The sequence below is a fragment of the Buteo buteo genome, chromosome 4, assembly GCF_964188355.1.
Source record: "Buteo buteo chromosome 4, bButBut1.hap1.1, whole genome shotgun sequence".
Taxonomy (NCBI): domain Eukaryota; kingdom Metazoa; phylum Chordata; class Aves; order Accipitriformes; family Accipitridae; genus Buteo; species Buteo buteo.
In genome coordinates this window covers 64,864,264-64,891,628 of record NC_134174.1, presented here as the reverse complement: position 1 = coordinate 64,891,628, position 27,365 = coordinate 64,864,264, and the positions used below count along the sequence as shown (strand labels likewise).

Below are 27,365 nucleotides of genomic sequence, written 5' to 3'. Positions count from 1 at the left end.
CACACCTTCAGAATGCACCTTTTTGGTGTGCTCACCAATTTCTCCATCCATTATAATACAGACTTCCTATAAAGCCTAAAAAAATTAGCCTTTGAATATCAACATTTTCTACTAATACAGCCATTTTTATGACAGGCGATACTCTGTGATGCCACATGCACTTTTAACTCATTTCTGTATAGAATTTTGACTTCTGAACATATATATGCAATTGCAAAACCTCAAAGTCAAAATGTAAAATTATTAAAATGGCAGCTCAGTTAGTAAAGAACAAAGTTTCAAACTGGTTTGGTCCCCTTCAAACTGTAGACCCAATTACCCTGCTCTACCTCCAAACTCTTTGTCTTAAATTACTTTGCCTACCAAAAGCAGAAACAGTTCCTTTCCAGTCCAGTAGTTGAAGAGTCTGTACTCCCATGAGATATTTTAAAGGTCCTTCTGACTAGCTGCATTGCTCTAGATAACCAGTTTCCCAGGTACGTTCCAGAAATTTTAAACTGCGGTAATTGAAAGTCAGCTAGCTCAGCTCCAGACCTCTTAGTACAGAAAGTTACTGCCTTCCACTGCTAGACATAGGCACGTCTTTCAAGCAATAATTAATGTTTTCAGCCTGCACATTTTATACAATCATCTAACATACATATATACACATAGATACTTGTTTCTCATTCAAAAAAGGCTACTCTTATGAGACTGAATTACTATCTAGCTATTAGCAATAGGTTTCTCTTGTACTGGTTTATCATAGGAAAACATCAGAAATGTCATTGATTTATTTTGTTAATGCTGGGATTTGAGTTTTGCTACTTTGGAGAATTTTCATACTACAAAGTATCAGTTCCTCCATTTCTTCCGTTTCAACTATTTTTTACTATCCTCTGATTGCCTGCAATTGCTTTCCACAGTCAGTAGCATCACGAGAAGCTTCACGCTTTCATTATTCACTGGACAAGCTAACAGATTATTCATTTTTTTCTTATAACATCATAGCTTCCTCAGGAGTAAATCAGTATTGTAAACAAAAGCTGCAGGGAGAAAGGGATGTTTGGTTTTGTCTTCAACCAATTTGCTGCCACTGTTATTCAAAGCTTACAAGGAGCAAGAGTTTAAAAAAACAACCAAACAAACAACCCAACTTTGAGTAGTCCTGTGACTTAAAAACTGCAGTTTCAGGATGGATTTTTAAGATTCAGAAATATGCTTTAAAGGTAAATGCCTGACTTGAGTAAGTTTTAAAGCTACAGCACGACCTCTAGGTGGTGCTGACATCCTGTTATTCCATGAGGTTAAGGCACGTACCAGTTTATTAACTATGTTCTGCCCTTTGGCAGTTACCTTCAGGCACGTGGACTGCAGAATTAGCAGTTAAAATTTCTGTAAATTTCTTACTCTAACACAGTGGGTTTAAATCTATAACCATAAAGAATAACTCAATCCCCTCTTCAGTAAAGGGGCAACAGCAAGCACACAGCAAATGAAAACATGCAAGACAGCAGGGAGTAAGACAGAGCACCCAGGTCATTTCAGTGACCACAGTTCAGGTCTCAACTGGCTGGGAAAGGTAACTAAGATTTTTAGGAAAATAATTAGAGGATCAAAAAGTGGAAAGCTAAAGAGCAGAGATGCATGCGGTAAGATAGAACTAGAAATGGTATTTTCAGCTCCTTTAAATGAGTTTGAGTTCCAGCCAGTAATTGCATTTTATTCTCACATTTATTACTAGGAAGAATAAACTGTATTGCTGTACATGGATTAGTATCTAACTTGGCGTGCCAAGGACCTTACTGAAACTTCAACTCCATACTGCCGCAATTGGGCTGCTTTTGAAACTTAGTGAGTTAGGATAAAACTGAAAATGTCTAGTTTAAATGGAGATGGGCTACCAAAGGTATAACTGTATACACATTTCATACTAACTCTGGCCTGTGGTGCAACTGGTTAAAATGGAAGCTTCAAGACACTCAGTGCAGTGACTCCTCTAGAAGTCATATGTTACAGAGTAAAAAGTTGGGGCCAACGGCATGCACATTTTGATACTAGTTTAACTGGAGATGTGTACATACCTGGAATAATTCAGTCAGAAGATGTCGCAGTCAAACTGGAATTTGGGTAACTGTGTACAGCCTATATAAAATACCTTATTCAATTACTGTTCTTTATCTGAAGCTTGCATCCCGTTGAGACAGACTGATTAAACGTGCTGCTTCACAAAAGGGAAAAACGGACTTGAGAAATGCAGTCACTCAAGTGTGATGACGTCACACTGTCTACCATACAGACAGTGAGGTGCTTCCAGATGTCATATAGGTGCCATTATTTCAGGAAAGCATTTGTGAGGGAGAACCTTTCTTATGCAATAGTATAAAACCAGAAGAGCGCATGTTACATTTTGTCCTCCTGGGGTGTTTTTTTTACCCTTTCAGATGGTGCCTGTGTTTCCAAATGGTTAACTTGACATTACTATGCATCACCTCTTCCCTTCCATTGATGCAAAAGAAACCTGATCGATTTCCCTTGCATAACATGTAAAAATTCCACAGAAGAAACTGAGAACAGTAAAAGAAAGACAGCTCATTCTGTTAAATTTCTTTCTTAGGCTACACAATCTGATCAGATTTGAAGAATTAAGAAGACGTTAGAGCTGGATAAAAGATAATCTGACCTCTTACATGCTAAAAAGGAATATATTGTTCTGATAAAATATTTAACATGGTGCAAGGAAACTCAGTCAGATGTTATTTTAAGTTACCCAAACTGATTTATTGACAATTTAAATGTGACATATTTACAGCACTGTTTCTAAAATAATTTAACAATTTTCATAGATTTATAAAAGTACTGATAAATAGGAGACCCTGACAATTACCAACCACAAATATTTCCCTGTGCTACTGAACTACAACAGTAGTTCTTTTCTTTTTTCTTTTTTTTTTTTTCCTCTTTTTGTAAGTCCCATAATGGAGCTGCTTTACCTCCACCCAATGTGTAAAATTGCCAATACCAAAATATAATAAAATGAACATGCAGTGTGAAAGCTGTACCAGAGCAAGTGATTTCAGATGTTAGACTACAGTAAAAATATTTCAATGCAAAGTGTCTTCCACACAGAATGTATTTATGAAAAAATAAGCTTTTAAAGAGCTATTGTTTTATCTTTATAGAAGTTAAAACCTACAATACTAGTACAGACATTTACAGTAACTTCCAATTCTGTGGTAGTTTTCACATATATCTAAAGAGTCAAACAAAACCAGTAATTTACAAACACCACTGCCTTAGACAGTGGTTAGTTAGCTTATGGATTAAAAAAAAAAGGTGCTGATATAATTTAAAGTTTTGAAATTAGATGGTATCTCATTCTTATGTGACACCAATTATTCTATCCTTGGATCAACAAATTATTGTGGTAAAGCCATCCATATCTCTCAAGCAGGAAGTCAGTTTGGAAGTTGGAGAGAAGATGGACTTGTACGGTATCTATCTTAGGTTCCAGTAGACAAAAAAAAAGTATCGCAAAGCTGGACAATCTGAATAACAATAAGCAGCATCATGAGATATTTGTGGGGTCTTGATTAAAGCAAACATTTTTAAAAAATGATGAAAAGTACACAATCTAATCCAATACTTGAAATGTAAAGGTTTTCATTTGCATTACTGAAGCCCCATAACACAGTGTACACAAACAACTATTCATTTTTTAAAAACATATTGCACAGCTAGTAGGTGCAATACCAGAACACTGGTATCCCTAGCATAAGTCTTCTATTTTAAATAGCTGTTTCGAACTACGCTATTCAGAACAACTCCAAGCCAACGTTCAAAACCATTAAGAATGGTTTGTGTACATAACTAATTCAAAAGTGTTTCAACAATGTGAGAAAAAACACAGGCACTTAAGATTATTAGTGCACCAAAAGTTATAGGCCACAATTGCATGACTATGAACAGTTCAGTACCAATAATGACAAGACTAAACGAGGAGGTCTTCCACTGATCAATATAGAAACAAGAACTGTTCACAAAGCACTGATAAGAAAACCATTCTCAAAACAGTAATCAAACGATACGTTTAGACATTTAAAAAAAAGATTGCTGCAAAGCCTAATGTAACACAATATAAACCCTTACTTGGTTCAAAAGATCTAAAGTGTCCAAATTTGAAAGTCCAATTTCTCTTCTCCCCCCTCCAAAACACCATTACATGCAGCCCATTAAAATCCAAATGTGCAAAAAGTTATAACCCACCTTTAGGAGTGCATCAAAAATAGGCTGACTATTCAAAATATTATTTTAGTGGAAATTTTACAGCACCATAATTAGAATTCCAAGGGAGTTCAGAATTCTTGTTCTGATAACAAATCAGTTGACACTGTTGATCCTAAAGAACAGAAGAAACATTTTCTGCATTTCCTGGTATCTGAAAGTTGTGGAGAGAAACAATTCTCATCTATGCCTAAAATCTTACTGTAGTTCAAAATGAAATTAAATAATCACATTTGTTGGCAGTAAGTTCTCCACAATATAACATTAGTTGTAAATTTAGTAAATTTGCCAGATTAGGAATGACAAATTGCTGGTACCTTGCTTACTTGCAGAAGTACTTTTTTGTTTTTGTCTTTTTTTTTTTTCCCCCTAAATTGTGCAGTTTGGCCCCTCCCTAGTAAGTGATTTACTGTCAGGCTTTGAGAAAACGCATAAGGTCCATTTCTGACCCTCAGCTGAAAGGCAATATACAAACACATTATATATACACATGTGTGCGCAGAAACACACACACACACATATATAAAAATCAGTGTTCCGGTTTTTTGTTCTCATTTCCTATAATTTTCTTTGGTTAAAAGTCCGAGCAAGGAAATCAGAGGACCGAACAAATGGATCATTCTCCAAACACTTCCATCACTACACATCACTAACTGGAAGGCTTGCATCATCCAGATCCACAAGGCCAGGATCCTGTTCCTGAGTGCCATTTTTACTTTGGGGTTCCAAGAGGCCCCGTTCAGTCACTTTGGGAGCTGATTCTCTTGGAGCGACAACCTGGATCTTGTAGCTCCCTGGCTTGGCCTTGGTAAAAGATTCGTGAAATCCTCGCTTCTCCAAGGCAGGGTATTTGGCGTGAGGGTTTGGGACCAGAGGGCTGCCGTGAGTGGCTGTGGAATGTGAGGTGGCTGGGGCTGGGACGGCAGAACGGAGAGCATGGTTGAGTTCGGAAGAAGACTCGGTATGCTCCTGGAAAAGAAGAGCACATGTCAGAAGAAGTAACTGACGTCATGTTGGAAAGATGCAATTTCAGATTTCACTCAGAAAAAAAATTCAAGGCAGAAAATACACAAAGCAAAGCATCAGCCACAGCAGCAGGAGGCAGGTGCTTTCTCAAGGTGGTGTATTATTAAATGTGAGCTTACAGCAGTATGTGACAGCAACATCAGTTTCTTCATTTGAGGAAATTAAATTTCTCAAATCAAGCTCAGCGTCTCTTTAGACTTTGTAATATAGTCCAGCAAATTGAGGCTTCTCATTTTACTAAGATGCTAAGTAACCTTTTGAAGATAACACTTTAAAGGCCATTGAAAGTGACATCTTTCCAAGAGAAAAATGTATTCAAAGGTATTCATATACATCAGGCACTCTTATCCTAAATCCTGAAGTAATGCACATGTTACAGTTCCCTCTTCTTGGGGTACCAATCTCCCAAATTGTTCCAGGGACCAAACAAAAATAGTAACTATTTTATGCTATCAAGACTATGTAATAATTTCCAAAGTTAATGGAAACTGATCTTTAAGCTATTCCTTCTAATTGTCAAGTTATTTTCTTGTGTTTATTATTAACTGCCATTCTGTTGACCTTTACATAACTCTATTAGATTGACACTGTGAAAGTTATCTTCCACCATTTACTTAGTGATAGAAAGAAGTTCCCAGACTACCTAGGAATTATTTAGATGTCTAAAGCATAGGCACAGAGTGCCATTTTAGATGTCCTAGGATATGCTCCCTGACCTCCAGCTGTATCTCCCAAACAAAAAATTCCTCAGGTTCTTCATTGTATCTATCAGCTCTGTAAGGATGTCTCACATACCTAAGGATATCTAAACCAGCGCTGGATACAGTGTTAAATGATATGATCAAAATGATGTGCGATGATGCAGTGAATACTTCCCTCTGCATGCATTAGGAGCTGCAGCTGCTGCCACTTCTGCCATCACCAGTGTTAGTACGTGAACTAAAGAAATCTGCGAACCCATGTGCATACACAAATCAAGTCACTTTTCAAGCACATTTGTTAGTGAAAAAACCATCACAGATGTGTGTCCAAGATGCAAATATACATCTTAAATGAAACACTTATTTCTTCACAGCAGTTTTCCAAGTTTCTTTTCGAATGCTATGACATGCATTCATAAATTTAATCATAATGGATTCCGCCAAGTACTACTGTATTTCTTTTTGTAAATTAACTAATATAATTGGGTGAAGGAGCTGTGCAACTTTTTTTGGACTTCAGTTTTGTGCTCAATCTCAGTGAAGCGTTTCACATTTTTTACATTGCCTTATTTCATACTTGACCTGATACTCCACTTTAAGAAAAATATTTGATTTAGGAGAACATATGATTCAGTGATTTCCCTACTATTCTTATTATTAATAATTTTAGTTGAACAAATAGGACAAAAATAAGGGTTATTAGGACAAGGTCTCTATAATAAACTTTTTGCTAAATTGACCTGAAGGATGCTCAGATTTTACTACCCACACTGACTGTAATTTCACAGTTAAGAGACTATGCTGCTGCATTACTCCTAAGGTGTACTGCTTTGAACAGCATACCGATTATACATTATAATGCTTCTACGTTTGAACTAATAATTTCATGCAGAGACTTATAAGCCATGCAAATCAGGCTACAAAATTATCCTTCCAATTACTAGACTTACGACGTGCATTTTTTGTGTGCACGCATCTGTATTAGTTTGTGGGTAGCTTAAATTTAATTTTGCTTTTGCGCAGTTTCAAAAAAATGTAAAGTAAAATGGAAATATGAACTCTCATGCAAATTAGGTTTAATACTTTCCTATTAAAATGACATCACATAACTTATGTTTAAACATATAGTATGCTTTGAAGTATAAATACATGTTTTTGCCATTTTTAATTTCCAATTATTTTAAAAGTAAGAAAAAACAGTGCAAACCTGTAAGTGAATGATACAATTTATGAGTTAGTTTTCAGTAATGGTAATGGCAACAGGTAGCATTATTTTTAGTTTTTATAGTGCAAATTAGTCTCTAGTCCTAGCCCTCCGTTAAGAAGGCAAGTTTACATGAGAGCCCACATACGTGCTGCATTCACCAGTTCGTGATGTATACCTCTGTATACAAGGATTCGACAGCCTTCTGGCCTGCCGCATCTGGAACACAGTGCAAAGCTAAGATTAGAGTAACCTATACTTGGGGAAAGAAGAGAAGAGAGGGGAAAAAGAAGTGATGCAGACAGTAATAGCTAGATTGCTCAGTTAGCCCCACAAAAAAAGCATACACAAGGAAGAGTTATCTGCATATTTTCATTCCCCCAAAAAGAAACAAAATTTCCAATAGGAAATATTTTTTAAAAGCGTGAAGCAGCTCCCAGCTGCAAAAAATAATTGAGAGCTTAGATTGAATTAACAGAAACACAGTATCAATGCAAATGTGTAGTCAAAAGCCAGATTTCAATTATCAGATTTCAGATTATGGGGGTAATGATATATTCAGCTTATTACAAAACATCCCATAGCCAGAAAATGAAAACCATAGCTTGCAACATCTGAACTGTAAAGTATTCCATGTTAAATCTGGACATACTTGGAGACACTGTGACACTACAGTAACGTTCACTGTTCACAGGTTAATGTACTTTGTACTGAACATCTAATACAGTTGAAATGCAAGTATGTATGAAATGTTAGCATCCACATGGCTTCACAAATATTAAGATTTGTCACAGTGCCTCAGTTCAGTAATGCTAGATGGTGTTCACACTACGTTTCCAACAGCAAAAACTAATTCATGCGAGCAGAGATCTCTTAGAGAAGTTACTTTAAATTTGAATCTATATCTGCAATAGAATAAATTACCAACAACAGAGAATGACAATTTAGTAGCTAAGAGCTGTTAAAAACAAATCAGGATATTGTCATTTGATTGCAAAATTCAGCAATTATCAGGAATACCTCGCAGGAATTAGAAAGTTTCAACTTTACTCCCAAACTAGTAGTAGTGACAAAGATCACACTGAACTCAAGATATTTTTTTTTTCCTAGGTTAGCACTTGCAATACACTGCAATACAATGCACAAAGTTACATACAGGTAAGACTAAGATAAGTGCTCAATTAAAACCGCAAATTATTTTATGCCAGTCTGTATGAAAGTTCATGCAAAGGTGCTGCATTACTACAGGACAGAACAGAGGACAGGTGAAAGGAAAAAACAACTAGAACTTCATGTGCACAAATGAATATCAACTAATCACATTTTCTCTGAGGTTCAGAATAACATACGGAAGCTGCTGATCTTCCAGGTCCCCGCTGTGCTACAATGGCCCCAGAAATTGCTTTTATCCAACTGTGCATGTCTTCTGGACTGTCCGCCTGGATTGAACAATATGCATTACATTTAACAATCAAATCTCAACTTTCCCAGTGTCCTGACCATCTGCATAAAAATGACAGCCTTACCCTACTTTAGTAGTCTGTTATTTAAAGCCATAGGGACTTCCATTTCTTAAACCAGACATTTCTTAAAATCTTACCCTGAATTTACTATTATATGTATATGGTTCTATAAAATAATAAGCAAGAAATAAGTATTTTCATACTATTTGCATATTCTAGACTCAAATTTTTACTTTCAGCAAAATATAAATCAAATGCCCACGGAAATTCTTACAGGAGATCTGCCGACCCCTCGTAGCAGACTTTGGTCAATGACATAACTTCTGTACTTCTCAGTCACTGTTGCACTTCACTTCTATGAGGTATTTACTGAAGAGTTACAGTCAAATAAAAATCAGTCTCTGTCAGGGGTCAGCTGAACATTTACTTAGAACAACAATCCAACAACGATGCAATAGATTAACAGTGAATACCAAGGGTGTACGTATCTGGGATAAAGACAGATAAAAAGCTAAAGCTATCTCCTAATTAGGTTGCAGCTTTATTAAACTAGCACATCCACCCAGCAAGATATATCTGCAACGTCACCCAATTCTGTTCTGCTATAGGACAGCTCAAACTCAGCATCTGGCACCACTGCTTGTATTGGTGTATTGGGCTTGTTTTGGTAGTGGGGGGGCTACAGAGGTGGCTGCTGTGAGAAGCTGCTAGAAGCTTCCCCCATGTCCGATGGAGCCGATGCCAGCCAGCTCCAAGACGGACCTGCTGCTGCCCAAGGCCGAGCCCATCAGCAATGGGGGTAACTCCTCTGGGAGAACAGATTTAAAAAGGGGGAAAAAAACCTGTGCAACTGCAGCCAGAGAGGGGAGTGAGAAGATGTGAGAGCCCCAGCCCTGCAGACCCCCAGGTCAGTGCAGAAGGAGGGGAGGAGATGCTCCAGGCACCGGAGCAGAGATTCCCCTGCAGCCCATGGGGAAGACCACGGTGAGGCAGGCTGTCCCTCTGCAGCCCAGGGAGGTCCACGGGGGAGCAGATCTCCACCTGCAGCCCGGGGAGGACCCCACACCGGAGCAGGGGGATGCCCGAAGGAGGTTGTGACCCCGTGGGAAGCCCACGCTGGAGCAGGCTCCTGGCAGGACCTGTGGATCTGTGGAGAGGAGCCCACGGAGCAGGTTTTCTGGCAGGACTTGTGACCCCACGGGGGACCCACGCTGGAGCAGTCTGTGCCTGAAGGACTGCAGCCCATGGGAAGGGCTCACATTGGAGAAGTTCCTGAAGAACTGCAGCCCATGGGAAGGGCCCACATTGGAGAAGTTCGTGGAGGACTTCCTCCTGTGGGAGGGACCCCATGGTGGAGCAGGGGAAGAGTCAGGAGTCCTCCCGCTGAGGAGGAAGGAGCGGCAGAGACAAAGTGATGAACTGACCACAACCCCCGTTCCCCTGCGCCACTGTGGGGAAGGAGGTGGAGAAATCGGGAGTGGAGTTAAGCCTGGGAAGAAGGGAGGGGTGGGGGGAAGGTGTTTTAAGATGTGGTTTTATTTCTCATTACCCTGCTCTGGTTTGATTGGCAATAAATTAATTTTCCCCAAGTCAAGTCTGTTTTGCCCATGACGGTAATTGGTGAGTGATCTCTCCCTGTCCTTTTCTCGACCCATGAGCATTTAGTTATATTTTCTCTCCCCTGTCCAGCTGAGGAGGTGAGTGAGCAAGTGGCTTTGGTGGGCACCTGGCACCCAGCCAGCGTCAGCCCACCATAATTGGACTATACAAGCCTTTCTGATCCTACAAGAGAAACTCAAAACTTATTTCCAGTACCATAAGCATCCCGTTCCCACACAGCTAGGAAAAGCAAGTCTGTGTGATTTGTATGATATCCAAACATTTAGAAGGTGACATGGTTAAGGATGCAGTGAGTAAAGTACATATGGATACATATTACCAAATAGGTACTGAAATCTAAATGTTGCTGTGCTTTAGGAGATATTTTAATGTGGCAACTAACTGGAAACTGAGAACGCAATTGCTATACATAAAAATTCAGTACTTCAGAATAAAAGACAAAATATTGAGTTGATCCTACAGAATCTGAAGACGCAAATGCCAACAAAATCCCATTAGGGTTTATTGTTTTCATACACTACCAACATAACACTTGCTGTTATGTGGAATATTTCTTACATGCATCTTTCTGAAATACGAGGATCACATTCCCTCTGAAAATCATGGCATAGTTAAATGCCACTTTAAAGCAAAATAGCAGCACTTCTTTGTTTTGATTATAGTAGACTCTTAGTTTTGCCCAAAGTTTAAAAAAAGAAATTACCTGTACATAAAAGGTTCGAGAAGTTGTTACAATTTCAAAGAGATTGTCTCTCATCATTATATCACTGTAAATGAAACACACAAAAATACTTCAACAGCAAGTACAACTTTCTATTTTAAAAAGACTCTAGGACATGGGGAGAACTAGAGCATTTGCTGTCTGAAGACCTTTGTATCTCTTTATCGTTCTACTGTTGTTTTTGTGGTAAATATCAACTAGAAAAAGAAAACCAGCATCTCTTACTCATTTTAGTCCTAAGACTCAATTTATCAGCAGCATGCGTGCTACTATATATATTTCTAATTGGAACATTCTAAACTGTATCATGTTAAGTTTAAAAATATTTAATGTTCTAGTCAAATTTCTGCAAAATTTCACATTTATATTTTGTTATGTCTTCACAAAGTATTAGTCCTAAGCAGTAGCCTGCTAAAAACAAGAAAATCTACTACGAAGACCATTAACTCCTTAGTATATTGCCATTTGGTGGGAGGGAAACAGCAGGAAGAAGAGCATTCTGATCTAAATTCAGACATTTAACATAAGGTAATGTCCTCTAAAGGTTTAGCGATTATATAAGCAGAATAGAGACTCCTAAAATTGCTGCCTCAGATCAGACAGCACCCATGCATCTCTAACTCATGATTGCATGATACTCCTTTGTTCCACCCTTATCCAATGCATTTACATTCTACTGAATGTTACAAGTTTGAAACACACACTAGTGCAGAACCCTCAAAACCAGTTTTATACACAAAACTACTTGTGCATCACACATGCATACATTAACTGAAGTTATTAAAAAGTTCTCCATTGTTTCCAGTGAGCAGTCTGGCCATGACAAAGCAGTGTACGACATCCCGTGTAACCACATCGGTGCTTCTGTCCTCACCTTTGCTTGCATTCCTGAACTTTATGGACCTCCTTAAGTGGTATAACCCTGAGAGGTTCCTTTTCCTGGAGAGAGAAAAAAAAAAAAAAGCAGAAATATTTCAGTAGAGCATATCTAACAACTAGAATATAGTCAAAAAGCCAGAGTTTAAGACAGTTGATGGGACCAGACTTATATAAATGAGACTTTCAAGGCAGTCACTTATGCAAAAGGTGATGTTAAACAAAATTTAATTTGCTTCTGTAAGTTTTAAACCAGCCATGGCACTTGCAACGAAGAGGAGGCAAAAATCAAGAAGTAAAAAACACAAAAGCATTCATTCACCTTACCATAATGGAGACAACCAGCCCTGTCCCTTTCCCCTAACTAGATCAGAAAATTCAATCTGGTCTCAAGCAGCTTATTTCAGTAAAATCATGATTATATTAATTTACTATGAAATGCTACAATACAAGATGCTTTATTAATTGTACTGTGTGACATGGCTTTAAATAAGATGAATTGTATCCTATACTTAATACAATTAAAAATAATCAAAGAAATCAGTCATACCAAAGCCTGTAAAAGAGCAAGTATTCTTAAAGCATATGAAAATTCTGTTACCATAACAAAAATAAGTGTTACAATTCTGTCAAAGTTTCACACAACAGGAAAAAAAGTGAGAACATTTAAACAGAAATACTTTCACTTTTGCCATGACAACATAATGTCATACATACTATTATTTTCCTGTGGTTGTTGCAGTAAAACACAAACAACAACCTACTTTACCTCCTAATGTGTTTTCTTTAAGCAATGTTACAATGGACTACTTCAGCTGGCTTCAGCTTATAGACAAAACAAAAGCTGTCAACTCTGGAATGATTACTTTCTCTACAATTTCTATTACATATACTTAAGAGATTTATGTTGTTATAGCAAACAGCAAATGTCACCCAAATATAACCATCCTCAAATGTCAGTTTTCATTAGATCACTTGTCTCTATAGCAGATCAGATGTACAGAGTTTAAAACTCAATGTTTTCAGTTATTTTGCCCCTCTTCCCCCTCTCCCCTCCCTGCTCTTCCTACATTCACTCATCCATTACAACAGTTTTCAAAGTAATACATCAAATGTGAATGGCAAGATCATCCTTGGCAGGGAAGACGTCAGCTCAGAAATTATAATTTTCGGAGTCTGATATTGCCTGTATTCCACTATGCTCCACCTGAAGACTGACAGGGGTTCTTCCTCAAACTGAAAAGAGGAGGTCATTAACGGGAAGGGACGGGCCATGACGCTGAACAACCACAGCAAAAAAATGCCCAGAATCTACATTTTTCAATTAAGAAAACAAACAAACAAAAAAAAACCCAACATTTTTTACATTTTTGAGAGCAGAGAACTCAAATTTCTACAAATGCAAAACAACAGCACCTCAAGAGTCAATTGAAGTACTGGTGAGCAGGCTGGTTGTCAAGACAAACTAACTTCAAGAAAGAGCCATACTTGACTGAAGTCTGCGGCTATTGGGAACTGAAGTCCAATAGGAAGAAGTTTTCCAGAATTAAATGTCTGATGCTACACTAGCTGAATATGACCTCCATGCCACAGCCACCTTAACCACAAATGCATGACAAACAATCTCTCTTGAACTTTTTTCCTATCTTTGTATTAGTATCATTAGGAACAGGAGATCCTACACATTGCTGAAAGAAATCATTCACCACTTGAAGTCTTCAGAAGAGAGAACTTTATGCTTTTTGTGTTTGTATGACATAAATAAAAGTCTGATGGACATACAGTTAAGTTGTTGCAGGTGTTTTCTTCTTGGTGGGCTGCATCCTGTGAAAGTTTTGCTCTTTCCAGTATGGATTAAATGTCTCTCCAACATGTATGTTTCAGAGAAGGCAGATGCTAATTGTTTAAAAAACTATATGAAACATGATTATCATTATTAGGTTTCCTAACCATGGAATTCTTTGGTTAACCAATAAAAGGACACTATATTCTCTATCTATTCAGTACGTATTTCCCTGAAGAGGGATGACTCTCTTAAAATGGAAAAAAAATAATTTCAGTAAAAATTGTGAAGCAGGATCTACTTCCTGTTGTCTGACAGCTGCTCAGTCCAGTACCTTCCTCAAACTGTAGCAAGGGGATATTAGCCTGAAGAGTAGAGGACACTACAAGACTTTATATTGTTCAAAACAGTTAAACTGGAAAGGAGCACAATGAAATTCTAAAAGTGTATGCATTTCTACCATCTTTCTAGTATACTCTCACACAGTACAATTCTTCACTGAATTAGAATTTGCTTGCGAGCAATCTGCACTCAGATTTTTTTTTTAAATAAAAATAGAAGGTTTATTATAGGCAATGAGTCAGAATTGTGTTATGCTGACAGTTTAACAAAGATAACGATGCAAGATCAAACTCCTGCTATTGTTGTATACTCCCTCATTAAAAGTAAAGCAAAAGTTCTCTTCAGAAACAGCCTGAAATTCAGCTTCTTTTTTACATCTTACAGTTGGCCTGTAAACTCAATTTTCCTTAATTTATAATACTCTACAACTCAGACTTCATTGCTTAGGTAGATTTTCTCATGTTTGGTAAGTGTGGGATTCCTTTTGGGGGAAAACAGACTGTCTCCAGTACCAGCCCCTTCATTTTTAAATGAAGCCTGAAGGCACTTAACATTTGGTCAAAATTGGTCAAAAGGTTGATGAGTGATGAGTGGTGAAGAAAGATCACGAAACCAAAACAAACTCTGTAAGCGTTGCTTCTGAACAACAGAGTTCTTTGCCTGCCTTGGCTGCCCTGGTGAAACAAGTGTGTGGAAAAAGATCCCATCATTTGTATGGCAAAACACCTCATAATTCTAACTTTAAATTAAGAATTGCAAGATTAGTTTTGTCTCTGCACGTAATGATCAGATGTTTCAAGAACGCAATTAATTATATGTGAGTACAAAGTGACATAAATACTAATACAAAAATCAGGGTGATTGTAGAATATAACCTGTTACTGTTCTTCAGTGCCCTACAGATAGGCTTCCAAACAGAAGATTCAAGTCCGAATTAACAGCCACCCTATTCATTTTTTGTTCTTCCCAATCATGAAAAGTTAAGAGTTGCACAGCATATTTTTCAAATACAAGCATATTTATTTATATTTTCTCACAACTATCACCAGAAAATAACACATATTTGGAAACTTACCAGTTCAGACTTGAAATATCCTATTGTGTTTTCATCTAACTGAAAGTATCTTCTCTTCCAGTTCTTCATCTGTTAAAGTAAAATGAAGAAATATTTATGTATTTTACACATAAAATAAAAATATACTTACATGTTATATATTATTCATGTATTTATATTTATAATTCTAGTTTACATGTATAATTCCTATTTATTTATGATTATTCATCTATATTTATAATTTATATATATTATATATATTAATGTCATGTGTATATAGATACATCTAGTGCCCTGAAAAGAATTCTGCCAGACTCTGCCCCGTGAATATTTTATTTTTTTTAAACTGCAAAAATTAAAAATTCTGGAAGCTACTCTTTTCTATTATAAGAATTTTTCAACAATCTCCACCAAAACTGTAGCAACTCAGCAGCACAAATACCCCACAAGAAATGTTAAAAGACAGTACATTAAAGGTTTCTAGTTTATTTTTAACTAAAAAAAGGAATGTTACAAAAAGAAGCTTCATAATCCAAGGTAAAATGAGTCTGAGGACTCACGAAGCATGCATATCTTCCTTAATCTGAACTATCTGTTCCTGCTTTTAGCAAGGCATCATGTGAACAGTTCCACTTGTGTTAATCAGTCTGACAAGTTGTATAATTCTTCCTCTGAACTGAAAAATTAGCTTTTTCTAAACATTTTAGTGATTTAAAAAGCATGCAGACACTGAACTTCTGCGTAATTTAGATGCTTCTAGCAAGTGAAGTAAGGATCTCTACATCAGCGTAGAGCAGAAGAATTCCTAGTTGCATGCACTAACCATAATGTGAAAGTGTCTGTGCACACAACTTTTCCTCTCCAAAACATCTCCAACAACGTAACACTGAAGAAAGTCATGAAAAGAAGTAATACAGGCATAAATTACATGCTACTGGATGATAAGTTTTATCTTTAGCCATCCTTAATATTGTCAGTAGTGCTAAAGTTATTGGTAATTATGTCTTTTTTTTTTTAAAATCATGTACTTGATAAGTATAACTATCACCTTAGGACCTTTGTTCTTAATTAATTAAACACATCGATCTCAAACACTTACCACTGCTCCTTGTTTTACACAGTAGCCAGCTTTGATGATAGCATTATCTGGGGGATGCTTAGCAGTGAAATAAGGAAGGTGACTTTGTGACCGTTTCAGGTAATTCCTATCAGCCCCATCACTGCACTCACTGATTTCTTCTTTCTAGAAAAAAAGCAGGGAAGTTCAGAATACTCTCAGTTTTTTCTAAAGGTCGAAGAATAACCGTACTAGTTATAATAGGAAATAATTGCATCATCCCATGCTTACAAATCCCATTTCCAATTTGCTTGAAAGGATAAAAAATTTCAACTGATTTCCAGAGACAACTCATGAGACTCTCCAAGGGCTCTGGTTGAGTACTTGCAAGCTCCATTTAGAAACTAAACTAAGAAAGTGCTGAGTATTCTCAAACTATTGACAGACACTCAGTGAAGAATGCTACAGGCCTAAACCCAAGATATATGCATGTATTTAGTGCAAACTTGTTCTGTGTTTTTAAGGGCAAAGCACTAGATGTGGCTACAGCAAAGAAAAAGCTATTTCTAGGACCATAAAACACACCAGAATTCACCGACTTTTTAAATGCGGTTCAGGTGTATACATGTCATTTACAGAGTATTAATCCCACCTGTAACTCTCTTCAGCTCAAGGAGCTTCCAGAAACAGATACAGGTCTATATCTTTAATGCTGCATAGATTCTTCTTCCATGAACTTGTCCAATCTCTCAAACTCAGGAAAGTTTCTTGCATCCATGCCACTTTTTGGCAAGCACTACCTTATGTTTTATTCTGCATAGAAAGAACAACTCCTTCCCTTTGTTTCACCTGGTTACACCATTAGCTTTGTTTAAAAGCCCATAGCTCTCAAACTGGAAAAGACAGTTTATACCATCCACTCCTGCCAATTGTAATTTTGCAGAGCTCTTATATCCTCCTTTAAGTTATTTCTTTAGCACACGGAAGAGTACTAGCCTAGTCAATTGTTCCTCATATGGAGATCATTTCACATGGACCAATCAAGCTTGAAATTTTTCTCTGAACCTTTCCAGTAATAGTTTAAGATGAGAACAAAACTGGACACACTAATCAAGGTCTGGTCAAAGACAGCATTTATACAGCAATGAAGATTTTTCTGTTTTGCTCCTTATTCTTTCTCTAGTAACTCCTAATATCTGTGGCATTTTTCCTTCACTGTTACCAAACACCAAGATGATGTTTTCATAGTATGACTGTAACTCTTACCTCTCACTCAAGTGGAAATGGTTATTTCACAATCTAGTGTTTTCTATAAAAAGTAGGATTGTTTTTTCCAGAATCCCTTACATCACATTTATTTTCACTGAATTTCACTTGCTATCTTATTTGTCCACACATGCTATTTCATAAGGCTCTTCTGCAATAATTTAATCTGCTGTCATCCTTACTCCCTCTAATAACATAGTGCATATATAATCAGCTGATTTAATCACCTCCTTTTTTGCTCACTTTTCCTGGCAGTTAAAAAGACAGAACTTTGGCATTGTTAACACCAACAATTCATTTCACACGCACACACAAAAAGACGTTTTAAGCATACTAACCGATATCTGGAAGCAAAAATCAATACTCAAGTAATTCTTTATAGTCTTGTATAATTCTCTATAATCTTTTATAAAGGGAATAAAATACTCAAAAAGCCCCAGTCAGTATCAATAAAAGGTGCACATCAAAGTTTAAGTCCTCTGAGCAAGGTGAGAAGCTGACAGCTATATTGTGATACATTACCTATTCCCACTTGTCAACCAACAAAACTTCCTCTATCAATAATAGCCCATTTGTTTTAAGAGTATTTATTACCTGGGTAGGTGTAATGATAGGAACACCGCCAACAATTTCTGTCCTGTAAGAGACTTGCTTCTTTCCACCTGGGCTTTCAGCTTGGCGGTTTGCATTATCCATTTGACAGAGAGGATCAGACTGCTTTGGTACCTGAAAGTGGAATATGATAATTAACGTAAGTTTTATGAAGACCTAAAAAAGCCCTTATCATTACTCAAGAATTTTTAATTTGTCTTCAGCAGGATTTAACAAATGTTCTCTAATTGTAAAAGGCTAGAAATATCTTACATGAAAATTTGTTGCAATGGCTATGCTTTAGTTCTAAAAAGAAAACTGGTGCCAATAAAGACATTTCACCAGGTGTCTTGAAATCTAAAAATCAATTCCCAGCTTTGCCATGCTATACTTGATCTTCAAGAAGCACTGCTAATTTGTAGAAGAACTGGTTTTTTATTTTTCACTTGCTTTCAGTTTTAGTAATAAGTGCTTTAGACTGGAGACGCCCCAGTTCCTGTAGAGCTAGCAGTAAGGCCACAAGCAACAGGGCTACAGTATTAAGACTTTTGTCAAATAGGATGCCTGATCAGTATGATATTTGCACTCACATTCCAATACTTGGCATGAAGACTGTGTGTACTGCCTCCACTAACCCTATATATATTGCTAAATTCAACAAAATGACCCTAAATACCATTAACTATTAGGTAATTCTCTCAAATGTGGAACTAAAGCAATCAAAATACCACAGGAATTGAATTTCCCCAGTAAGTGTTTTGATCTAAAATGTGTACCCAAATTCCTGAGTTTGTGCAAGAAGTAAACATCTGTAACCTAAGAAATGCACTAACTGGCTACCTAAGACATTTTCATTTATAATCTCCTTTCACCCCTAATATTAATATAGTAAATCTGAAGTGACTTCAACAAGAAGAGATCAAGAGACTTACATAAGAGATCAAGAGACTTATACCAAAATATCCTAGCCAGCAACCTACTGGATATTTACACAGGACATCCAAATTCCTTCAGAAAGAAGGGACACACAAATTGTCTTTACACAGTGAATTACTATGCAAGACTGTGGCACATTCAGAACTTGAAACTGAACTTAACTAGACAAAAACAAAGCTACTTTATAGTCTGCTGTGATTCTAGTTCCTATGCCCAGGACTGCTTATTTAAAACAAAAAACAAAAAGCCCACAAAAAAACCCAGCCTGCAAAGAAGTACAAACAGTCCCGAGAGCACCAATGTCAGCCAAGCGAAGGTGGCACTCAGCAGCTTGCTCAGCTGTGGCGTCAGGCTCGTTTCGTTCTCTCACCTCCACCATCACCTTAGCCTTGCACAACACCCAGCTGTGCTAGCACAGGTAAAAGGTGACTCTATTCACAGCCAAATCTGGCACTGAAGGATAAGACATCCTCCTAGTGCACAAGGATCGTGGGCCTCAGCTTTTCGGGAGAAGGGGCTTGTAGCTACAGCTTTATGGGTGCTTCAGCCACCACAAACTCCTACTTAAAATGTTACAGACCAAACCCACATCCACCTTCTCGTATGAATGCATTTTCAAACAGTACTCATAAATAAGGTACACAACGTGCCAGACTGCAAAGGTTCATAGTTACTTGAAATTATCAGCACTCAGAGTATTAAAAAATGCAATGACTCTTGGAGGATTACAATCTACAGCAAGTAATGCTCATATGAAAATTAATAATTGAATTATCTTAATTATTTGATTAAATAATTGGCCATACTAAATAACCTCTGAACAGATTAACAGTTCAAAGGTTTGTTTCTTCAAAGACAAAATATAGTAATGGTTCCACCAGTTAAGCATATGATAAAACAGCTTTCAGACTAAATTCTAATTTGATGCAAGTAATTCTTTATTCACCCTATTTCTTGAACTGGAAACAATTCAAGCCTGGTTGTGGTATGTACTCTTGAAAAACCCAAGTGAGAAGGCTTTGCGTTTCTGGGTTTTTTTATTTATTATCATTAGTAACATTTTTGTAACTACAAAGAAAGCACTACATTAAAACAATGCAAACAACTCACAGTAACATGCTTAGATGTTTCTAAAAATGAGAAAGTTACTGACAACATATACGAATGCGTGCACCCATGCTCAGAACCCCTTCTTCGTAAGGGTATGCTCTCAAAACAGTTCATGCCATCACCTCCCTGAAACTGGAGAGAAAAACCCCCTTAACTTCTGCCTCCTGAAAAGCCTGAGGTTATACGTGGGTTCTTCTATCATGTGACAACAAGCTGTCCTGGTACAAACCAGAAAAGTAATTCAACACTTATCAGAAGAGTGCATTTATGTTTCTTTGAATGGATGTTACTTGAAATCAGGAGAGAGCCTTTGGAACATGGCATGATGTGTTTGCTCGTTATTTTAGTGATTACTTCAACAAATACAAACTTTTGACACCAGGCAAATGTATGTGTATCTTTTCATTGCTTGCAAATGTCTTCTGGATATTTCAATTAATATTAAATGTGTATGGTTAATTTTAATTTATTAGAAACCACCATATGCTGTAATGAAAAAGATAATCACATTTTTGTCCAATTTTCAAAGCAAAAATTAAAATAAAGTCAAGTTTAGGGGGAGTTCTGTACAGTTTCTCCAAGTCTTGGAAAGCCAAGCCAAGACTTGTTTGTAGAGATAAAAAGACTACTCTAGCATAAAAACTGGAGACAAAGGTTACATTTAAGCACCTTGAGACAGTCACCATTTGAAAGCATTGCTATATATCAACTAAACCACTTACTGTGATTTTGGTAGCTTTGTTCAGAACATTTACCCATTCAACTAGGTCCTGCTGATCATTGGCTTGTAGAAAGTATTTTCTCATCCCTGCATTCATAACTGTTAAAAACCATTGTGAGAAGTTAACAACACTGAAATTTAAGAGCAAACTTAACACCATCACAAAAAGATTTGATTTCAGATGGAAAATCCAGTTGAAGTATTTAAGCTCTCTGCTGCATTTCTTTTTAGAAAGTCCTAAGATGCATAAATCTGACAGGCTTGCTTTATTCTAAAAACCCCTACTTTTTTTTTTTAAGCTCTCCACTTAAACAGCATCATACAGAACTTGTTAAATGATTTTTTTTATTACATAGAAATAAAGCTTTGAATTTTATCAGAATTTTCTACAGCTCCATTTCCCTTTTATCAATTTCCATAAGCAACAAAGTTTTATACTTGGGGACTTCTACAGTTACTCCTTTTCATCCTCTGACCAATATCTGTTATCCTTGGCAAAGAACTCATTAACATGACTACAACCATTGATTTTTATACTTTTTTTAATTTGTGGAGAAATTGGTATTGATTACTAAGTATATGATGCTCAGGAACAAACAACTTTAAAATAGCCAGAACATAAAACTTTATTTTACTTTAGTGACTTGGCAGAGAAAGGATATTTTTAGTAAGTTTATGTATCTACCTGGCAACACCTAGCATACCTTTATCCAAAAAGGACAAACATATTTCTGTGTAACAGTGAAAAAAAAAAAATAAAAAATCACAGCTAGTTTTCTCACAGATTCTAAGAACTTATCCTGAAATTAATTTTAAGGTGAACAGCAACTAAAACCTTCCCAGAACTTTGAAGCATTGCAGCTGAAGTCTGAACAGATTTTGCTGCTCTACCCATAGCATAACAGTTCTTCAGGTCATCGCTAACAGCAAACACATGCCAGAAACAGGTACTTTTTACTCTTCTATCATCTTTCTCCCCAAAGTCAATGGTTCAAAGCAAACATTATTAGATGCAAATATAAATTCACAATACAGAACTGTATAATGAGTTGACTGAAACAACTCCCGCTATTTAAATAAAAAGACAATAAATGTAAATTTTTCCTCTAAAAAGTATCAAAAATACTTTAATAAACCAGAAATATTAAAAGCTTTCAGGCAGCATCTTGGATCATTACGGCTTTATAGAGCTGGCCCACTGACAGGAGCAACTTTACAGCTGATGAAGACAAACACCTCTACACATGCATGTGCAGAGGAATCTGTAGATGGCACTGAATTGACACACTAGATACTACTCTAGAATCCCTGATTCCTTACACACGGAGGTAATTTACCAAGTGTTTCATGAGCTCTAACACAGAGACTGCACAAGTCCGGTGGAGCTGCCTTCTCTGGGCCTGTACAATACTGCACATGGCAAAGGACACCTTAACCAACTGTCATAAAACCTTCAGGCATTTTCAGTACCTTCATCTCAGCTAAAACTCTTACGTGAATGCAGCCATAAACAATGGTTATTCATAAACAGAGCAGAGGCTGATTCCAGTCTCTACACATACTTCTGTGTATGCCAATTGCTTGTCAAAAAAATCTGGAATTATGGTAAATTCTGGACAAATTACTTATAAGAAAAATCTAAAAAAACCACCATAAGGGGCTTTTATGATTATCTAAAGCTTTCCTCAAGTTTAAACAAGTTTAAGTATCAATAAACCTAGAAGGTACCCCAATCAAGTTCTTTTTCTTTGGTACAGCAATAGAGCCTAAAATTTAATGTAAAGGCATTGGCTGACAGTATTTTTAGATCAATTAAATAAACTCTTTTATCAGTAATACAGATTAAAATAGTTAAATTACTTGTCTTCATAGCTGACAGGCATGCCATGTTTCTGAAAACATCCATCATTTTTGATTAGCTTATTAATGCCTGAAAAATTTAAACATCTGAAAAACAACTCTCACCTACTCCTCATCAAGCTGTGATACGAAAAGCCACAAAAAACATGAAGAAGCCAACATTTCCCTCATACTAAAGAAGAAACAGTGAATCCAAACTATTAAAAAAAAATCAGCTGTAGCTAGTAACAGATTGGCAGAACATTATCTTTGTTTCAAATTTCTGAAGAATGTACTTGATGCACATGCCACATGCAAGAACTTACCAAAACAGAATTCTGCCTTTGGCCTTAGCTTAGTTGCATCGCTAACCTAGTAGGGAAATTAAGATTATAAATATAACTGTGCATACAAAATATACATCAGCTATCACAAATTTTTTTCTCTTTCAAGTGGCTAAATTTGAAGATTAGCAGCATAGCAAGCTTATTAGGTATAAAGATATACAGATACAACAAAAAATACTATATAAAATTCAGTTCAAGACATGCAACCTATGGTAAGAAGACAGTTTAAGCTCTATGTTCCTATTCCTTAAGTTTAAGGATTCATTACCAGGCAAATCTTGAAATCTGAAAACATAACACTTCTACTTGCATTTTGAAGTTCTATGTCTCAACTGAACTAAAAATTCAAGGACATTTCATACTGTCAGGAACATCAGTTGTATTTTGGTTCACCAACAAAAAAAAGAGTAATAGCCACTTTTCTTCAGGAGTCTCTAAAATGTTGCAGTGTTAGGGGAGGAGAGAAGCAGGTGTCCTGTTTTGAGATTCTTGAGATGTTGACATTTTTACATTATAGAGCTTGTCTATCAAGGGTGGGGGAGAAGGCAAAGCAGTCTCTCGCATCAAAACCTTTTTTTGGCCAGAAACAAACAAAAAACCCTGTACTACTAACTAGAAGAACAATGAAAAGTTAGACAGAGCATCTGCACAGGAGGCACACTTGAGCTGCCTTCAAAGGTACACACAGGTGAAATGGCACAGCTGATCACCCCTGCTCTCACTAAAACCAACATACAAGATTTCAGATTTCTTAAGACGAAAACTGTGAGGGTTGGGGCAAAGTAAGCATAGGAGGAGACCAGGAAGGACATAAGCAGGTCTCCACAGACATTTCTCTACTCATGATATAACCAGCATCAATATCTTTCACAAGAATAAAAAAAAAAAACAAACAAAAAAACACCAAAACAAGGAAGGTGGGAAGATACAGTATGACAACAAGAAAAGCAAGGGAAGGATGAGAAATAAGTAGAAAGACAAGAGAAGGTCAATTATTTTTCTCCACTTATTTGTTAATGCAGTATCTGCTACAAATTGAACCATGGAGTCTTAGTTCACAGTTTTCTTCCAGATATATTTGGAAGTGAGTATACACAGAGTAATGAACTAAATATTTTCTAGAAATTTTCCTGCTCTATTAAAGATCATTATTACTTGCAAACTATCACACCCAAAGACTTATCTGCTGCTTCATAAATGGCCTGTCTTTTCTCCAAGACCATTGGAATTCAAATACTCATAAAGAACTGAAACATACAGTTCAGAAATATTAATTCTACGCAGCACAAAGAGCTCCCATTTGAAATCACAGAAGAAACCTAGGCAACACTGTAATTAGTCTGTTCTTATTTTAACCTGATACTATTGAAGTGTTTGTAACACATCTCTGAAAATCAGGAGCAGCACACAAGCAAAAAGCTTCCCATGCACTACGTAAGAGGCATTTAAAATTGTCTAAAGTTAAGGCCTTCAGAAGCGGCCCTTGGTAGTTATCACTAAAAACTTAGCAACAAGTGTCTTAAATATTATCTTACCTTTGAAATATAGGTAAGTTTAATGACTCCAACAGGTGGAGATCCAGAGGGAAGATTCTGAAACAAATCATATGTTACAAAGTGAAACTTGTTTATTCTTATATCACAGTCAGTGTTTACGCATAAAAAGCAAATAATTCCACAAACAAAAAGAAAATCCTACCTGTTTTTATAGACAATACACAATGTATGCTTGAAACAGGATCTAAACTACTTGTTTATTATACACACATCTGTTAATCAACTAAAAACAGAAAGACTGCTAGAAACAATACAAATAGTAATTGTTTCAGAAGTTTATGTATTTTACTAGAGGAAAAAGGATTCTTGCAGGTCTGCATCCAGGAAATCCGGAAAGAATACTTTTTCCTTAACAGATGTTGGCATCTTATGTATTTGACCAGAGCAGGCGGAAAGGACAAGAAGTGACATTCATCTATTATGTCAGATACTTCAAAGGGCATCTCACGTATTTTCCAAAACAGATTGAAAAATCATAGTCTTTTCATTTAATATTAAAGTTATTGCAGGGAAATACCATGATACTTCCTACCATTGCAGTTAAGCCTAAGTATATTTACAATCCAAAAAGGAGCTGTCCGTTCTTTCTACATCCTTGCTTAACATACTAGTCTTAACATTTACGTTACTATTCACAATCAGCTAGTAGCCTAGAAATACAACAGTTAAAGCACTGAGCATCACAAAACACAGTTAACTTTTTTTTATTAACTGTTTCTGATGAAACAGTCCTCCTAATTTTATTCCTTTAAATAGAGCATTGTTTTCCATACACTTTTTTCCACTACAATTTTTACTTTAAAAATGGCCCTTTAGGTTACAGTATCATCCTTCATACTCCAGACCTCCCTGGAGACCATATCAACGGTACTGCATCTGCTTGCTGATCCCTTCCCCAGCTAGAGTGCTCTTCATTATTCCATAGGGCCTTATGAACTCCTACATTGCAAAGAGGAGCCTAATGCTACCCACAGGGTCAGAAAGGCAGATAAATAATTGGTTTATACTACATTCATATTTCAAAGGTAAGAAGTAGGTTAGGTTTACTATAGACTGCTAACACTGAAACTTAAAAAAAGGTGTTCCCATTCTGCAAAAAAAAAAAAATCAATTTAAGTTTTACTTTATCAGAATGATTTTGATCCCAGCATACACCAGTTTTATAATCTTTATATTAGGATAATAATGTGTGGTTAATGGTGGACTTAAAAACCATTATTTCTTTGAACAGCTGAATTGGTTTTCAGATGCAAATAAAGCACTTCTATCAGCAACAGAGGGCCCAGTGAAGTTCTGCACTGCCGTGGTTTAACCCCAGCCAGCAACTAAGCTCCACACAGCCGCTCACTCACTTCCCCTCTTCAGCTGGACAGGAGAGAGCAAATACAATGAAAGGCTCGTGGGTCGAGGTAAGGACAGGGGCAGATCACTCACCAATTACCGTCACGGGCAAAACAGACTTGACTTGGGGAAATTGGTTTAATTTCTTGCCAATCAAACCAGAGCAGGGTAATGAGAAATAAAAGCAAATCTTAAAACACCATCCCCCCACCCCACAGGGATGGGGAATGGGGGTTGTGGTCAGTTCACCACACGTTGTCTCTGCTGCTCCTTCCTCCTCCTCACTCTTCCCCTGCTCCAGTGTGGGGTCCTCCCCGGGCTGCAGGTGGAGATCTGCTCCCCCGTGGACCTCCCTGGGCTGCAGGGGGACAGCCTGCCTCACCATGGTCTTCATCACCACTGGCTGCAGGGGAATCTCTGCTCTGGCGCCTGGAGCATCTCCTCCTCCTCCTTCTGCACTGACCCGGGGGGCTGCAGGGCTGGGGCTCTCACATCTTCTCACTCCTCTCTCCCAGCTGCTGCTGTGCAGCAGTTTTTCCCCCTTCTTAAATACGTTCTCCCAGAGGAGTTACCCCCATCGCTGATGGGCTCAGCCTTGGCCAGCGGCAGGTCCGTCTTGGAGCCGGCTGGTATTGGCTCTGTCGGACACAGGGGAAGCTTCTAGCAGCTCCTCACAGCAGCCACCCCTGTAGCCCCCCCAAAAACCTTGCCACGCAAACCCAATACATGCACACACCATAGACTCATCCTGTATGAAGGGTTTCATCACTTCAAGGATTAAGAATGGTCTCCACATATTGGCTCTATAAAAACTCTGTTGTTCTTGAAAACTAAAGCATTGGAAGAAAATCTAAAAGCTTCAACTTGCTTCTTGCAAGGCACCCTTTCATTTGTAGATGAATAACACAAAAAAAAAAGGGTAAAAAATCCTAAACTAAAAACTGTAAGAGGTGTGCACTGCAAATATCATTATTCTTAAAACTTCTGAAGAATTGTAATTTCTACAGCATTTCCAGCTTTTGCCCACATGCCCTGGTTATATCAGGAGAAACTGAAAAAAAGAATTGCTTCGTATCACTCGCTGAGATCAAATGTTTGAAGTCTCTCTTATTTCCAGAAATTCTTTCTTTTTTCTCCTCAGCAGGGACTGCTAAATGCTTCAGTCACAAGTCACATTCATCGAGCTGCCCATCCTTTAAATTTTTTTTTCATTGGTTCCTTTGAACAGTAGACTACTATTGCATTTTAACTCTGGTCTCCCTGGCAGAATGGTACACAAATATTCTTCTGGCAGACAGTTGTCAGCTGACCTACGCTTTCACTGTCTCCGTACCCAAACCTTAAGGAATTATCTGTTGTCCCCTATGCCAGAAAACACACTGATGTGTGTACATTGTAAAAGTAGCTTTTATATAAAGGATGCCCTCCACCATGATGGATAAAAGCTTTCCTCATTCATATACCAATCACGCTGTATTGAAATTGCAAGCATCATTAGAAATTGCTTTTCAATGACTGATTCTGTTGTGGTAAAGTAATATGAAACAG

The 27,365-nt window shown here is 37.2% G+C and overlaps 1 protein-coding gene across 8 annotated transcripts in view; it reads right to left on the bottom strand.

Moving 5' to 3' along the window:
• Nucleotides 1-2,735: 2,735 nt before the first annotated feature.
• PLEKHA1 (pleckstrin homology domain containing A1) overlaps nt 2,736-27,365 on the bottom strand; it is a 41,092-nt gene continuing 16,462 nt past the window's right edge. For 2 of the 8 annotated variants that reach the window (XM_075026549.1, XM_075026550.1), the window contains exons 3-13: nt 24,456-24,512; nt 22,900-22,945; nt 20,736-20,833; nt 17,971-18,102; nt 16,153-16,296; nt 15,075-15,143; nt 11,873-11,937; nt 10,981-11,044; nt 8,516-8,633; nt 7,373-7,413; nt 2,736-5,232 (exon numbers count right to left, since the gene is read on the bottom strand). In XM_075026549.1, coding sequence (XP_074882650.1) covers nt 4,903-5,232; nt 7,373-7,413; nt 8,516-8,633; nt 10,981-11,044; nt 11,873-11,937; nt 15,075-15,143; nt 16,153-16,296; nt 17,971-18,102; nt 20,736-20,833; nt 22,900-22,945; nt 24,456-24,512 — 1,164 coding nt within the window. In that variant the 3' untranslated portion in view covers nt 2,736-4,902. Of the gene's footprint in view, nt 5,233-7,342; nt 7,414-8,515; nt 8,634-10,980; nt 11,045-11,872; nt 11,938-15,074; nt 15,144-16,152; nt 16,297-17,970; nt 18,103-20,735; nt 20,834-22,899; nt 22,946-24,455; nt 24,513-27,365 lie in introns of all 8 variants that reach the window. The other 6 variants (XM_075026552.1, XM_075026553.1, XM_075026554.1 and 3 more) reach the window with 6 other exon arrangements.